This window comes from Protopterus annectens, chromosome 12.part0 (assembly GCF_019279795.1).
Source record: "Protopterus annectens isolate FY-2018-M chromosome 12.part0, PAN1.0, whole genome shotgun sequence".
NCBI classification, from domain to species: Eukaryota; Metazoa; Chordata; order Ceratodontiformes; family Protopteridae; genus Protopterus; species Protopterus annectens.
Window position 1 is genome coordinate 652619734 of NC_056746.1, and position 16053 is coordinate 652635786.

The 16053-nt window shown below is 43.0% G+C and overlaps 1 protein-coding gene across 1 annotated transcript in view; it reads right to left on the reverse strand.

Annotated features, from left to right (window-relative positions):
• PGAP6 (post-glycosylphosphatidylinositol attachment to proteins 6) overlaps positions 1 to 16053 on the reverse strand; it is a 750660-nt gene that overhangs the window by 385539 nt on the left and 349068 nt on the right. The window contains exon 3 of the mRNA XM_044089784.1: positions 4211 to 4415. Within this exon, the coding sequence (XP_043945719.1) occupies positions 4211 to 4415 (205 nt within the window). The remainder of the gene's footprint in view (positions 1 to 4210; positions 4416 to 16053) is intronic.

A 16053-nucleotide genomic window follows, 5' to 3' on the forward strand; every position in this document is an offset into this window, starting at 1 on the left:
GGAAGGGTTGTCAAGAATTATTAATGATAGAGAAATTGTGGATATTATGAACAGAAAAGAAGAAGCAAAAATCATGGTGGGAAACCTTAAGGCATTTGACACAATTGGACATGAAATCCTATAGGTAATAATGAAAGAATTGAAAGTTAGGAAATTATTTAAGTCAGCGTATAGTAATAATACTTGTAAATGGCTGGTGAAGTCAAGAGGTACATATGAAGAGTGGTGCAAGACAGGGATGTCCATTGAGTTGTATACTCCTTACATTAGTTATGAATGTGACAGCATGTGAAACAACTTACACAATGAAGGAGGTGGGTTATATAACATCTGAAGAATTCCAGTTCTGTTAACATATGCAGATGACATTATAATAATTGCAAACAAAAATTGGATAAAAGAAGTAATAATTTGCACAAATGAGTGAGTGTCCAGAGATGATAGGTATGGTTTGAAATAGAGAGAAAAGTAAAGGTTTTGGTGATGTAGTAAAGACATTGTACAATGAGTGAAATTTCTGTTAGGTATAAAATTTGGGAATAAAGATGCAAGAAGAATTAAATGAGAAAAAAAAAGACTAAAAGAAATAAAGCAACCATGTCTTTTCTACAGAACATATACATTATTATTCAGAAAAAAGGCTTATTTGATAAATTCAGTACTAATGAGAAAGTGGCATACTTGGCAAGTGTATTTATGTTGCCAACAGTATTTGAAAAGGAAATATTACAGATATTTTTTTCATTTATATAAGAAGGAGGTTTAGGGTTAATTAATACAGTGGTATGCGCTGCTTCATTAAATTTGTACAAAGTGTTAAAGTGGAAAAATAAAGATGAGAGATTACTAGTAAGACTGCATAAGTATGATAAATTTGGGGACATTGTAAAAGAGAGTAAAAAAGAAAAAGAGTGTATAAATGATAAAATAAAATGTTACCAAGAAAAAATATTTTTGTGGAAAATAAAAAATTGATGACAGAAAAAAGATAAACAAGTATGCTATATGAATGCAATGATAAAACATTACTATGTAAAACCATGGGAAAATCTAACAGATGAAAAAATTACAGCTATAAAAATAAGAAGCAAATGGTATAATCAAAATAGAATGTCAAGATTTTTTGCGGAGTCTGGTAATAGATAAATTGCCAGTAAAAGGAAATATGCCATATAGAAAAAAAAGTTATATAATATATTTACATTGTCAAAAAGAAAAAACTATGGAACACATGTTTTTGAAATGTAAAAGAGCAAAAACCTTAGCTATATAAACAAGATTGAAGATATAAAAGAAGGAAATAAAACAAACATGGATATGATTATAGATATTATAAAAATAGAAGTAAAAATATGTTAAAAAAATGGATAAAAAGTTATTTTATGTTATACGAATTAAATGATTTTAGCAACTATCTTAAGTAAAATTAGATGATGGGTATGTAAAAATGAATGGGGGGGATCTAGATTTGTATATTTGGTAAATAAGAGTTATTTGTGTATATAAATAAAGAACCTCCTACAATTTCAATAGGTCACTTGAGATCTTTTACATCCACCTGGGCTACTATCAACTCAAGCAGACGGAACCTTGGTTTAACATCTCCAAAGTACAACACACGCAGGGGTGCAGAACCCCCTTATGCTGCACTGCAGTGTCAGCAATCAGTCTACCTAGTGCTGCAATTTAACTCACAGTCTTCTACCCCAAAGGTGAGTGTGCTGCTACCTGTTGTGCCACTGGTACTGCTTTAATTAGAAAGTCACCCAGATCAGGATATATGTGGATACCCTGGAGTCTGCTGAATGTTATGATATGGCTATACACTTTGTGAACACTCTTGGAACAGTGGAAAGCTCAAAGGCAAAGCAGTAAACAAAGTATAGTTCTGTGCTGTGTGTAAATAGGAATAAGAAGGCAAGCATCCCTGAGATCACTGAGATCCAATGTAACCAGAAAAAACTTTTGTAAAAATCAAAGGGAAATGATTTTAGGGTATTAACATCTTGACTTTTTGCAATGTTCAAAGGATGTTCAGGGTAGTGAGATCCACAGTTGGTCTCCAACTACCTTATTTTCTTGAGACTGGAAAAAACCTAGAGTAGAAGCCCTTTCCTTTTTGATGGAAAGGGACTGTTTCTAGTATACTCTGATTTAGAAGATCTGTAATGACAAGACTTACCAAAAGTAGAGGCATGCATGTTAAACAGGAATCCAGTTTCATTGTAGTGTGCACACTTTTTAAATCATTTGTAAAACCCAGGAATCTGTTGTGGGGAAGACTGGCAGACTTTGTTTCAAAGTTTGGAGGGGGGTAGGCAGAAGAGAGAGAGACAGACAGAGACATAGAGAGAGTTGTAGAAAATCCTGCCATTCCTGTCGAGGATCTCTACTAACAGGTCTAAAGAAGAGATGGAAAATGTTTTCTCTTTAGCATTTTCTTTTTGGAGTTTATAAAGAAACCCATCTTGATCTCAGATGTACCTGCAGAGAACCAGAGACATCCTCTTCTGCTAGTATTTGAGGAACACCATCTGGTCCCAAGAACATCACAAGCATGCCCCCCCCCCCCCATGGGTTAGACAGGATATGCCAGAAGACTACTCCATGTCAGACTGCAAGTACGTCATCAGAGTACAAACAGGCCCAGATGTCAGACAGTCTGCAAGTTTATCAACAGCCTCAATACAGACATCAGACTCTGACCTGGAGAAAAGTGGAGATGGCAACATCTTTCTGCTTTTTTGGGGGGTTTCTTTCTGCTGTGAAGATACGTTTGAGTCTGGAACTGTCTGTAATCATTTATTCCCTAAATAGATTTTTAAAGAAGACAGATGGCTTCTGAGGGTTTCTGAAGTTAAAGTGTGACAAACAGAGCAGTCTTTAATGTTATGATTGGGTCCTAGTCAGAAAAGGCATGGGTTATATTTTTCCTTATACATAATCTGCATACCAGTGAGGCATTTGCCGCTCTTAGATGATATGAACAAACTGCACTAGTTAGAAGTTATTAATGGGGTACTTAGTTTCCTCTTGTGAAGACAACGGTATCCTTTTGCACAGCCAGCAGACTGAGCTAGAGATGAAGTCTTGCTTCCCACACTGGCAGAAAGAATGTTCTGAGGACATCCCTCAAGTACCAGTCCATAGTCCTAAAGTTTAGATCTACGCTTCGACCTATGGCGCAAGAGAAAGGAGCTCCTAAACTTTGGCATAATGCCCAGACTTGGCAGGATACATCCCATCTGTAAACATTACTACAAAGGTGATTTAATGATAAATTTCAATATTTTCAATCTTAGTGGTACAGTCTAACACTTTTATTTTTGTTTGACAACTCTTCCATTAAAGTGTGCATTACTGAATACATTTCTTATATTATTATTATTATTCTTATATTATTGTACTGCTGGTATTTGAATGTGTGTTTTGAAATAAAGCACTACAATGAAGTATAACAAAAAGTATAAACGAGTAGATCAGAAACACTGCCTGTTTCTAGCCCAAAGCCTTGCATACAAATCTGTGCTCAGAACACTCAAATCAGTCATTTTCCACATACGCCATTTTTATGCCCCACCTATTCCTTAGGATGCAAAAGCAAAGCATCTGCCATTCATAAGTAAATATGGAACTTGATACCAGTTACTGCGAGATACCAACCTACTGCAAAAGCAGGGTTACAGGAACCACAAGCAACACCTGACCAATCAAGGTTCACGAGCATGTAAACATAAAAAAAATCTTAGGAGAGAGTACTATGGAAAATAACTGCAAATGTTCTAGCCCACAATCTGATACCTCGTAGCAATGAAATCGCATAGCTTTGATGCTCATCTGTATGCCTAATATTCTTGTGGCCATTGTTCAATATTATTTTACTAACTAAAAGTCTGCTGTCTTATTGTATTGTATTATTTCTTGCAACTGAACCACAAAATGTATTTCATATTAATTTAATGAAGTTGACTAAAACGGGTCCGTTTGGCCCAGTCTTGTCTACTCAATAAAATAAAATTATTAAAATAATTTAAGCCTAACTCAGTCAACACCAGACATTTTATGAAAAAGAATACAATATATAGTAGATTGATACGAAAAGAAACATGATCAATTAACCAAAGTAATTCTACAGAATACAAAGAACTACAAAAAATGTGGAAGACATATGGCTATGCTCCAATTTTGGAGCCTTTCTCCAAAAATTTACCTCAACTTCAATTTTTCCATCATCTTCTGGCAGATGTGCAGCTATGAACCAGTCTCCTGCAGAGGGATTTGTAATGTTAAGGAAGGTATTGTTCATTGTAGTGCTTACAGGAATTGTTAAATTGTGAGAAGGAACAACAGGAGTGTATGAAGCAAATTTAGTCCCCAAAGGATTAATCACTGGCGGTGCTCCTGACTGGAAATGTCTGAAAAACAAAAACAAATAACTAAATGCACAGTTGAGCATAATCTTCTGTCAGTTTTAAAGATGTTCATGTAAAGTGCCAAAAGGATCTACTCTCAAAAGCTACCTCACATACCTGTCAGAATCAGCACAAGAAGGCACACAACCAATTACTTTTGTATAAACAACACCACAGTTTGTTTAAATCTTGATAATCAGTCCTACAAAGCTAAAACCAGCAAATCATTTCATACAAAATGTGAACTAAAAGGAATGATCTATTCATGCAGTCTGCATGGCCAATTAAATGTGTAGCAATAACAAATTTAATTTTCAATAAAACTGAAAATAATTTAAGTCTCTAAAAGGAAACTTAAGATGAAATGACAACAGTAAACTAGGCACAGCAGGGAATGGGAATGACTTATGAGAGCTCAAGTACGTATAGACAAATTTTTGACCTGTCCGTAGTTTTGCCTCTAAAGTTTCATTCATCACAAATAGTTATGCTTTTCTGGCAACACGCATTATTAACCTTGTAAAATGCCATACTTATCAGAAGAGAAATCCAAACAATCACCATTATTTTATTAACTTTAGAAGTGCCTCTGATTGTAGGTCTTGCTCCTTAATCAGTTAAGGCCTTGTCCCAGATTTTTGATAAAAAGAAGCCAAGAGCTCTGCATGTAGCATATGAGGAACTAGCTGCATCTGACACAAAACAAAACACGTGCAACACATATCTCACAAAGCCAGTGTGCCGAACAGTCACAGCCCTTAAGGCTAAACAACACACCTGATACACTTGTAATAGGTGACTCTATCGTCAGGCACACTGACGTCCCACTCACCAGGCTAAACAAGGAGAAGGTCACGGTGAGCTGCCTGTCGGACGCTAGGATCCGCCACATAACACAAGCACTCAGGTCACTCCAAGGCCAGTACAAATATGACTCAGTCATTGTCCATGCTGGTGTGAATGACCTGAGACGTACCTCCCTGGACTACATGAAAAGAGACATAGAGGAGCTCTCTGAGCATGTAGCCCAGGCCGGTATGACCCTGACCTTGAGTAGCATCTTACCCTCACCAAGAATGATGCCACAATATGAAGACAAGATGATCAATTTCAACAATTGGCTTAAGTGTTGGTGTCATTCAAAGGGGATCCAATGCCTGTCAGCCTGGGATGACATGCTCGACAAGCCACGATGCTTCGCTAGGGACGGCTTGCACCTGTCACCCATGGGCTTTGGATATTGGCAAAGGCTCTTGCTACCCCCATAGTGCCTTTTTAGGCAAGGCTCAAAGACAAACCCACCTCCATAGATATCACAAGGGATAAGAAACTAAGAGTAATGCTACTCAACGCCAGAAGTCTAAACCTCAAGATGCACTCGAAACTCTCCTTAGCATGGAGAACATCGATATCTGTGCAGTAACAGAAACCTGGTTCAAGGCTCGAGAGCACCCCAGCACTACCAGGTTATACCTCATACCATGCTTTTCGCCCCAAAACTTGGACTGAACCACAAAAGGAGGGGAGTATCAATATTAGTCAAAGATACCCACACCTCCAGGTTGGTGGCACAGCACGAAGCATCAGAGACTATCCATGTGCAACTAACTGTGGGTAAAACTGCCTTCCAGTTTATAGCCTGCTACAGACCACCCTCCCAAACACAGGAACCCCACTTGGCCTTCCTGAGAATACTGGAAAATATGAAGGTCTCTCCAAACACCATTATATTGGGTGACTTCAACTACCCAAACATAGACTGGGAGCATTACTCTGGCTCCAACACCCTAGCCCAAAGGTTCCTAGAATTTATAAACTCAAATGCTATGGAACAACTTGTTACCACTCCCACAAGAGGGGAAAACATACTGGACCTGATCATCACCAACATGGGGACACTATGCTCCAGACCAGAAGTGTATCCCTCACTGGTAAGATCAGACCATAAACTAATCTCACTGGATATTCACATCCCGACCTCACACCCTGCCCAGAAAACCACAGTGAAAAACTTCTCTAAAGCAAATTTCACACGCCTCAAAACCGAGGCGAAATCCTTCAAAGCCCCCGGGCCAGTGGAAAATACTGCCCAGACCGCAGAATCCTTTATAAACGCATTCTATGAACACCTTCAGGAATGCATGGATCATGCAATCCCAAATAAAACCAAGACCCAATCCTCCAAAGGCAGACGTCCTGTCTGGTGGACCCCAGCCATAAACAAACTATACAATAGAAGGAGGAAGCTACTACATGACAGAGCAAAATCCCAAAAAGGGAAGGCATCTCTGTTCAGTATTAGCAAAAAAACTACGGGCACTCATAAAATCGTCTAAGGCCAGCTTCGAGAGAAAAATTGCACAGGACACTAAGGATAATCACAAGGCTTTCTTTAGTTATGTTAGGAACCTGGGTGGGAATTCCCAGATATGCTCAGAATTAGTCCAAAATGACAAAAAATACACCGAGCCCACAGACATTGCCAGCATCCTAGCTGACAGGTTCAGTGCAAACTTCTCCCCCCTCTCCCCACCAAAAGGGCAAATATCTATCCCAACAGAGTGCTGCCTTCCTGACATCTCAGATGCTCAGGTAAGAGCCACCCTCTCCAAAGCAAAAAACACAGCATCAATGGGACAAGATGGTGTCCCGGGCTGTGTCCTACATGAACTCCAAGAAGAGCTAAACCCAAACATAAAACGTCTTAGCCTTACTACAGGATATGTACCCAAAGAGTGGCGTACAGCAACAGTGGTCCCTCTCCACAAAGGTGGTGCCTCAACGGATCCTGGAAACTATCGCCCCATAAGCCTGACTAGCTTGGTCTGCAAAGCTATGGAAAGGATCATCATGGACCTCATAAATAAAGATATTGGGGACCTCCTCTGATCTAAGGATCCTACCCAGTTTGGCTTTGTTAAGGGCAGATCCTGCCTCTTAAACCTGGTTGATTTCTTTGAAACAGTCACCAAGGCCATTGACGAGGGGAAGGTGGTCCACACAGCCTACCTGGACCTCGCAAAAGCCTTCGATACTATACCCCACTCGGGCATTATAGATAAGCTCACCAGCTTAAATATAAACCCCTATGTCACTAGATGGGTTGCAAACTGGCTCAAGGACAGAACCCACATGGTTAGAATTGCTGGAGCCATGTCAGACTCCAAACCAGTTACAAGTGGCGTCCCACAAGGCTCGGTCCTGGGACCTCTCTTGTTCGGTATATATTTCTCGGCGGTACAGGCCAACACGGAAGGACTGTGGCTGACCAAGTTCGCAGATGACTGCAAACTGGGCGCCATAATCAACTCTCCAGCCGACACAAGCATCCTCCAAAAGGGCCTCATAGAAACAGACAACTGGTGCCAGAGCCATGGCCTCAAGCTAAATGCCAAAAAGTGTATAGTCATCCCCTTTGGCAAAAACAAAGTGCCCACAAATTACCACATAGGTGGTAATCCATTAAGTACAGAAGAAGTCGTTAGGGACCTGGGGACCCAAGTTGATAGCAATCTCTCATTTGACAACCATGTGGCCAAAGTGGTTAGAAAAACATTTTATATAGCCCACCTAATCATGAAGGGATTCACATCTAGATCAGAGGAGGTCATCGTACCTCTTTACTCATCCCTCATCAGGCCCATAATTGAGTACAATGCCCCTTTTGGGAAGTACCTTACCAGACACCTGCAGCAACTGGAAAGACCCCAAAAGTACCTCACCAAGAGGATCAAAGGGCTCAAACAGATGCCATATGCTGCCCGGTTAAAGAAACTCCAGCTCTACTCAGTGGCATACCGCCTGCTCAGAGGCGATCTGTGCCTGATGTATAAAGCCATGTCCAACCCGGAATTAATGGACATGCTGCACCTCAGAAAATCCAAATCCCATCAAGCTATGCTCGAGAGACTTGAACCTCAGCACTGAAATAAATAGGACATGCTGGAGGGACAGATTCATAACCCAGAGGCTCCCTTCACTCTGGAATAAAATCCCAGTCCAGGTTAGGCAGAGTCCCACATTGACTCTCTTCAAGAGGAATCTTGATGAGTGGATGGGAGATCGTAGGTTTACCCCGGCTATCACTTCTGTGTCACTGTTAGACAGAGGCACAGTATACTAACCTCAAAAAAAGGCATAGCAAAATTAATTTAAAATGGGTGGCGAAAGCCAAACACACTCTGGCTAGGCTTATAAATGCCCTAGGGCAGATAGCCTAGTATGAACCCATGAACCTATAAACAAATCTACTTCATCCCATGGAAGGAAACCTCTTTGAACTGTGGTGTCTAGCTGACCTCCCAGAAACATACTCCTGTGAGAAGAAGAGTCAATAAATAATTTTGAATATACAAGCTTGCATAAGAGATCTCTCACCCAAAAGAGACTCTAACACTTTTGAAAAAGACTCTGCAAAAATAAGCAAGTCATCTAAATCTGAATAAATGTGAATATCCTGTACCTGCAATGAGCTATAACTTGAGTTTGATACTCTTGGTGCAGTGGATAGTCCAAAGGATAAGGCAGAGAACTGATAAAGTGATACACACACAACACCTTAAGAAGTGCCTGAAGTCTACAAGTGGATTGCACTTTTCATATGAAAATCTAAAAATCACCCAATCACTTAGCTAAATTCTAGATTACAGACAAGCTTCCTTTTAGAGAAGGATGTGCACACCTGAAGCTTTGTTTTTTTCTGATGTACTTTGTTCTGTCTAGACAGAAGTCACATTATTTCTGGACATTAATACAATAGCTGATCTCCTCTACAAATAGGGTAAAGACTTATAAAACATATAGGCAGGTATAGACTAACTTCAGTAGCTACCTAAAGAAACAAGGAAAGGATAAGTATGTATGTGCACTCTATCCTTATGAAAAACAAGGTAAGGAGTATTTACTGCAAGGAATTGAAGTTTTAAGATCCTCCTGCTGAAACAATGGAGATTTTAAGGACAAAAAAAAAAAAAAAAAAACTTTAGCTCAACAAAAAATGTTGACTCATAAGGGAGAGGAGCAGTGAGATTTTCCAGCTTAAAATACATTAATACCTTTAAGGAAGTCAATGACATGAAAATTGTGCCCAATGAAAATTTGATATAGTAGTTAAATATATCATTAACAGCCGGTAGCAAAGTCTTATGTCAAGGACTTGGGAAAGGCATTCCAAGACTGAAGGAACAGGAGCTATAAGGAGTTAAAGACCTTTAGATGAAGCCTAAATAGAACACAAAACAAGTCCACCTATTCTTGTAGGTTTCCAAATGTTAGGATTCTGTAAACATGCAACAATCTGGACTATCCTGGATGCAAAAGTAGGAGCAATGTCCAGCAATGGAACTAGAGAACCCATGCAGTTAGATGCAAGAAGTGAAGATCCTAATGTGGTTAGGTCAGCACCAGTAGCGCAGAGGGATAAAGCCCTGAATACAAACCTGGTGACCAGTAACCTGGTCCCCGTAGGAGAGATGGCATTGCAAACAGTGTCTTAGGCAGGAACTTTCAACTCGCCAAGCTATTGCTTGCTGGTAACCTTCATTAACAATTGTAAGGAAACCATCCTTTTCTCTTCTGGGTCCATGGATTGATGCAGGTAGCCAATCCTACCCCTTGGATGGGTGTGGTGGGGGGATCAAATGCTATAAAAATGTCTTCACTTGTAGGGATGACAGCGAGGGCACAAACAATGGTCAGGCTACTTGTATGACAACCCTTCTGACAGCTCTCACTGAATATGGAACTGGGCTACAGTTTCTCATGTGGAATACAGGATGGCTTTAGGTATAAGGGGGTAAAACCTCCCTAAACAAAGATCCAGATAGTAGGGGCCCATGGGGCTGTAAGTAGAGAGGTTTTCAAAGAGCAGAAGCATGGATAAGAGGATGCAAACTTATTGAAGAAAATGTGTCTAAGAGAATAACCTTGGACTTCCACTGTACAGCTTTCTGACGAGCCTTGCCTTCGCATGAAATAGGAAAAAGCATTAAAAAAAAAAAAAAAAGTCCAGGGTGACCATTATGGATTACATCATCCCATACTTCCCAACCTCTTAGTGCAAGAAATCTGGACAAAGCCTGACAAATTGGGGGGGAACAAAGGGCCAAAAAAAGGACATATTTTAAATATCGCTCTTATAAATTTAAAAAGTTCCTAGAGTAACAGGGTTTGTTTTAACATACATTTTGTGATGAATTTGAAGTCTGAAACTCAAAAGTATGCCATTATTTAGTGACTTCACTCTTCAGATCATCCCACAGACTTGCCAGAAGAAAAGAAGTTATATACTCACCATAACGTTCCATCTGAGTAGTAGACTTTATTTGTCATCATCTTGTGGGTTTTGGATCCGAGCCGGCAGCTTTCCAAGCTAAGATCTTAGCTCCAAGCTCCTCCCCTTACCCATACTACACTGCAACCTCCGTCCAACCCTCAGACTGAGTTTGCCACCCACAACGTGATGCACATCAACCCAAGAGAAAAAACCTGACCTGGTCACACAGACTAAGCTTACAATACCCAGTAAGTCTGAATCCAAGGACTATCGCAAACCACTAAGGTTGGGGGGAAGGAGGGAGGGAAGGATGATGACAAATGAAGTCTAACTACTCAGATGGAATGTTATGATGAGTACATAACTTCTTTATCTGAAGTAGTTAACTTTGTTTGATCATCAACCTGCCTGAGAGTCCCCGGCTACCAAAAAATCTTGGGAGGCACTTATGAAAGGATATTCCGGAGCACTGCAGAACCAAAGGAAGCCCTTCCGCTAGATACCATGTCCAACTTATAATGAGTAATAAAAGCGTGAGAGGAAGCCCAGGTAGCCGCTGAACAAATGTTATCCAGAGAAACTCTGGACCAGAAAGCAGCTGAAGTAGCCATAGAATGAGCAGAATGAGCATGAACCCTGTCTGGTTCTGGTAATCCATCATCCTTGCACACTTGCATTATACAAAGTGAAATCCATCTAGCAATAGTCACTTTAGAAACTGGTTTCCCCAAAAAGGGTCTGGCAAAGGAAACAAATAACTGATCAGAATTATGAAAGGGTTTAGTCCTATGTGAATAAAAGTGTAACTGTCTGTGGACATCCAGCATATGAAGTTTGTATTCCCCTTTGTTTTGAAAATTAGGGAAAAATACTGGGAGATTGACTCTGAAGCAACTTTAGGGAGGAAAGAAGGATTTGTCCTTAGAGAAACCCTGTCCTTATGAAAAATTAAGTATGGGGGTTTTATACACAAGGCTTGAAGTTTGGATACCCTCCTAGCCACGATGATAGCCACCAGGAAGGCAGTCTTCCACAACAAAAATTTTAAATCAACTGACGCTGCGGGTTCGAATGGAGGCGCAACAAAGGCCTGAAGAACCAAAGTCAAATCCCATGGAGGAGAAGGATGCCTAATCGGAGGGCTCAGCAAAAAAAGTGCCTTTGATGAAAGTCTTACAAATCCTAGAAGCAGCTAGTGAACCTGAATATTCTCCTACATGAAAGTGGGGTATAGCCGCCAGCTGGACCTTAACAGTGGAACAGCTGGCCCCCTGCTGGAAAATCTGAGACAGAAATTCTAAGACCGCTGGAATTGGGGCAGTAAATGGATCCAAATCTCTCTGAGAAGCCCAGATGGAAAAATGCTTCCATTTACTATGGTACACCTTTCGGGTGGAGGACTTGTGCACCGCCACCAGAATGGACTTAACAGGAGAAGAGGGTCCAGGAGTCCTGGCAATTAGTGGAACTGGAGCAACCAAGCAGTAAGCTTGAGGTTGTCCAGATTCGGAGGAGGAATTCCAGAGGGATGACAAATGAGATCCGGAATGGGATCTAATATCCAAGGCACAGCTACTAGATGAGACCGTAGGCAAGGGAACCAAACTTAACAAGGCCAGAATGGGGCTATGAGGATAATCCTGCTCCCCAACTGACGAGCTTTCTGCAAGAATTTTGTCATTAGAGGTAGCGGGGATACGCATAAAGAAGACCAGGTGGCCAAGCATGGACAAGAGCATCTCTGGGGGCTTACCCCCGAGGGGGAATCAGAGCAAAACACTCAATGCACTTCGCGTTGGATGGCTATGTGAAGAGATCACAGCAAGGCTGACCCCACTTGAGGGAGATCTGTTCCACTACATAAGGGTTCAGAGACCTCTCGTAGGATAAAAGGATAGTCCTGCTCAGTTTGTCAGCCAAAATGTTGGCCTGACCCGGAATGTATGTTGCTATCAGAAAACAGTTGGTGGAGATCACCCATTCCCACACTCTCATGGCCTCTTGATAAAACAGGTAGGACCTCGTTCTCCCCTGTTTGTTTCTATACCAGACCACTGACATGTTGTCTGACTGAACATTCTCAGAGGAAGAGAAGCATGAAGGGCCTGCAACTCTAGAAGGACCACCCTCATCTCTAGAACATTGATATGCAGAACGGTCTCGTTCGGGGACCACGTGCTTGGACAGTCCTGCCCGAGCAGTGCCCCCCCCCCCTAGATGGGAGGCATCTGTGGTCACCGTGGCTTGGGGCGGGGTTGCAATAAAAAGGCGTCCTTCTCGAAGATCCTGGGATTGAAGCCTTGCTTAGAGGAATCCGGTAACTTAAGGGCTGGTATAACAGAGATCACTGAACTTGTAATGTCCACTGTAACACTCTTGTGTGTAGACGTGCACAAGGAACCAGATTTATAGCTGCTGCCATAGACCCTAAGGCCCTCAGAACTAGTTCTGCTGGTGGTGAAGATGTCTGAAGAAGTGCCAATATATGAAGGGTCAGGCTCCGTAGTCAGTCTGAAGTCAAACATACCTTGACCTGGAGAAAAATCTATTCTTGCCCCTATGACGTCCAGAATCTGAACGGGCTGAAGAGAGGGTTTTGCAATGTTTATCGTGATACCCAGTAAATTTGACAGTTGAAGGAAAAAATTTCTGGCTTGAACAAGTAATGCCTGGAGGGGGCAGCGAAGAGCCAATTGCCCAGGTACGGAAAGACCTGAATGCCCTGAAGTCTCAAGTAGGCCGCTACAACTGCCATGACCTTGGTAAACACCCTGGGGGCTGTGGTGAGACCGAAGGGTAGGACCCTGAACTGGTAGTGATTGGCTCCATGCTGAAAGCGGAGAAACCTCCTGGATCGTCTATCTATCATGATGTGGTAGTATGCATCCTTGAGGTCTACAGAGCACATCCAGTCTTCCTCCTGCAAGAACAGCAGGATGAACTGTAAGGTAACCATCTAGAACTTCTCTTTGGCAACAGACAGGTTCAACGTGGATAGGTCGAGAATCAGCCTAAAGTCCCCCAACTTTTTGGCATCAAAATGAACCTGGAATAGATGCCTGACCTGGACTGATCTGGGGGGACCTGCTGGATTGCTCTTTTATTTAGCAGCTTTTCTATTTCCAAAGCTGCCACCTCCCTTTCTGGGAGATGCTTTGGAGGCAAGGAACTGCTCAGAAAGGGAATGGAATAACCTTTGGATATCATCCGAAGCACCCAGTGATCTGACGTTATGGACTCCTATTGAGCTAGGTGCGTCAAATAAATGCCCCCCAACTGCCTCCAGAGTGGAGCAGTCAGGCAACCCCTCAGGGCTGCTGTGCAGGTCGATCTCCTAACCCAAAATTATTCAGTCCCCCTCTACCTCTGGGCCGACATCTACCTTGTCCCGCTCTGCCTCTAGGGGAAAAGGAGTACTGAATATCCCGGGAATACTGTGACTTACGGAACCTCACCTTCTTTTGCCCTCGCTGATTCCTGAAAAAGGATCTTTGAGGGTTAAAGAAGTGGATCCCGACGGCCGACAGCATCTTCTCGTCCTTCTCACTCTGGACTAGCATATCTCGGACCATCTTCCTGAACAGGGTCGAACCATCAAAAGGGGCATTCGCAAAGGATGCCTTGAAAGGTTCCACAAAATTGCAAAGCTGGAGCCAAGCTTGATGCCTCATGGCAATGCCAGACCCGGCTGCCCTAGCGGCTCCCTCGGTGGCTTGAGAAAGTAGGTGTATGGACGTGTTACTCACTGACGTAATAAGAGTGGCCATACGTGCCAAGAATGAACGTTTATCCTCGGCCGAAATGGACTCCAGGGGAGACTCAGAGTACTCTTTCACAAGGTCTCGCTGAAGTCTGATCACGTGGGCCATGTAGTTCAATACCCTTATGGCAAAGGTAGCTGAAGTACACGTCCACTTTCCGAGTTGATCCATTGCCCTAGACTCCTTGTCTGGAGGATGGATCGAGGAACTCTCCTGAGCCAGTTCCTTTTTAGTGGCTGCCGCCACCACCATAGCATCAACTGGGCAACCCTTACTCTATGCAGACATATCCATAGGAGGGCTCAAAATCTTGTCTGGCCTTTTTGGTATAGGTCCTACAGTGTCCGGCTCCTTCTAAGCTCTGGTGGTAATGAGGTCCACCAGAGGATCAGCCGGGGGGGACACCCAAGAGGTAGATGGGCCTGTGAATGCCTCCAGGAATACAGACTCGTCCAAAGAAGGCTTTTGGGTGGACCAACCTTCCCTCTGGCAGAGGATTTCCATTATGTCTCCAAATGAGACATCCTCGGGAGGTGATCTGGGGGAGCCTTCCCCTTCCTCCAAGTCAGTATCCTCTGTGAGGGACTCAGGGGAGTCCAGGTGCCTCCTCTTGCACTTGCATTTGTAAGGAATCTCCTTGGGGGGGGCTCTCCGGGGATGGCTCACAAACAGCTTCATATTCCTCAAGGGGAACCTTCTGGGGCATATCAGACACAGGCTGTCCCTGAGAGGACGGAATGACAGAAGACACACTCAGCAGCGAGGGAGAAGGGACAGATTCTGAGGAAAGAGTGAGGGGTCTTGATCCTCCTGAGAGAACCCTGTTCACAACGAAGGCCGAAGGGGAACCAGCTTCTTTAAAACTAGAAGGATGAGTAACCATGCCCCTTGGATCCAACGAAGGGATTGGAGCTGAACCTGGAACAGATGGACCCAGAGGAATGGTATGTCCCGACCATAGCAGAGCCAATGACGCACTCACCCCCTGGATCAGATGCCCAAATCACAGCTCCGAGAGCTCGGATCCAAATCCATGGGATCCGACATACTCGAGGGCATGGTCAGCAACGAGGTTGGGGGAACCATCGGTGCCGACCCCCTGACTCCGGGGCTTCTCAGATCTAGGGACTCCGAAACCCGGGGATGGATCAGAGAAGGAGCTATCAGGGCAAACATTGGAGCCAAACTCCCCACTCTGGCGGGAGAAGGAGCCAGCAACACTCCCATCTGCAACTGAGTCTGTATAAACCTTCTCATCATCCAGTCAATGTCAGCCTCCGAGAGGCTTCTTTTAGATTTGGAGGGCTGATGTGTGGACAACCTTGAGGCAGGCCAAACCTCATCCTCCTCTGGCTCTGGAGAAAATCTAGGGGATCGGAGCCGAGGGGAAGATGGCTTAGAAGTCTTGACCGGGGTAGTGACCACTTTAATAGGAGGACCCAATAGATCCGCCAGATCCGCTGGTCTCTTACGACCCCTATATTTATCTCTCGCTCTTTTTCTCTGTCTCTCTCTCTCTCTCTCCCTCTCTAAGCTTTTCCTTCCTGGCCTCTGTCACACTGTTTTGATATGGAAGTGTGAGTCCCGGACAGGGGAGGAGGACCTG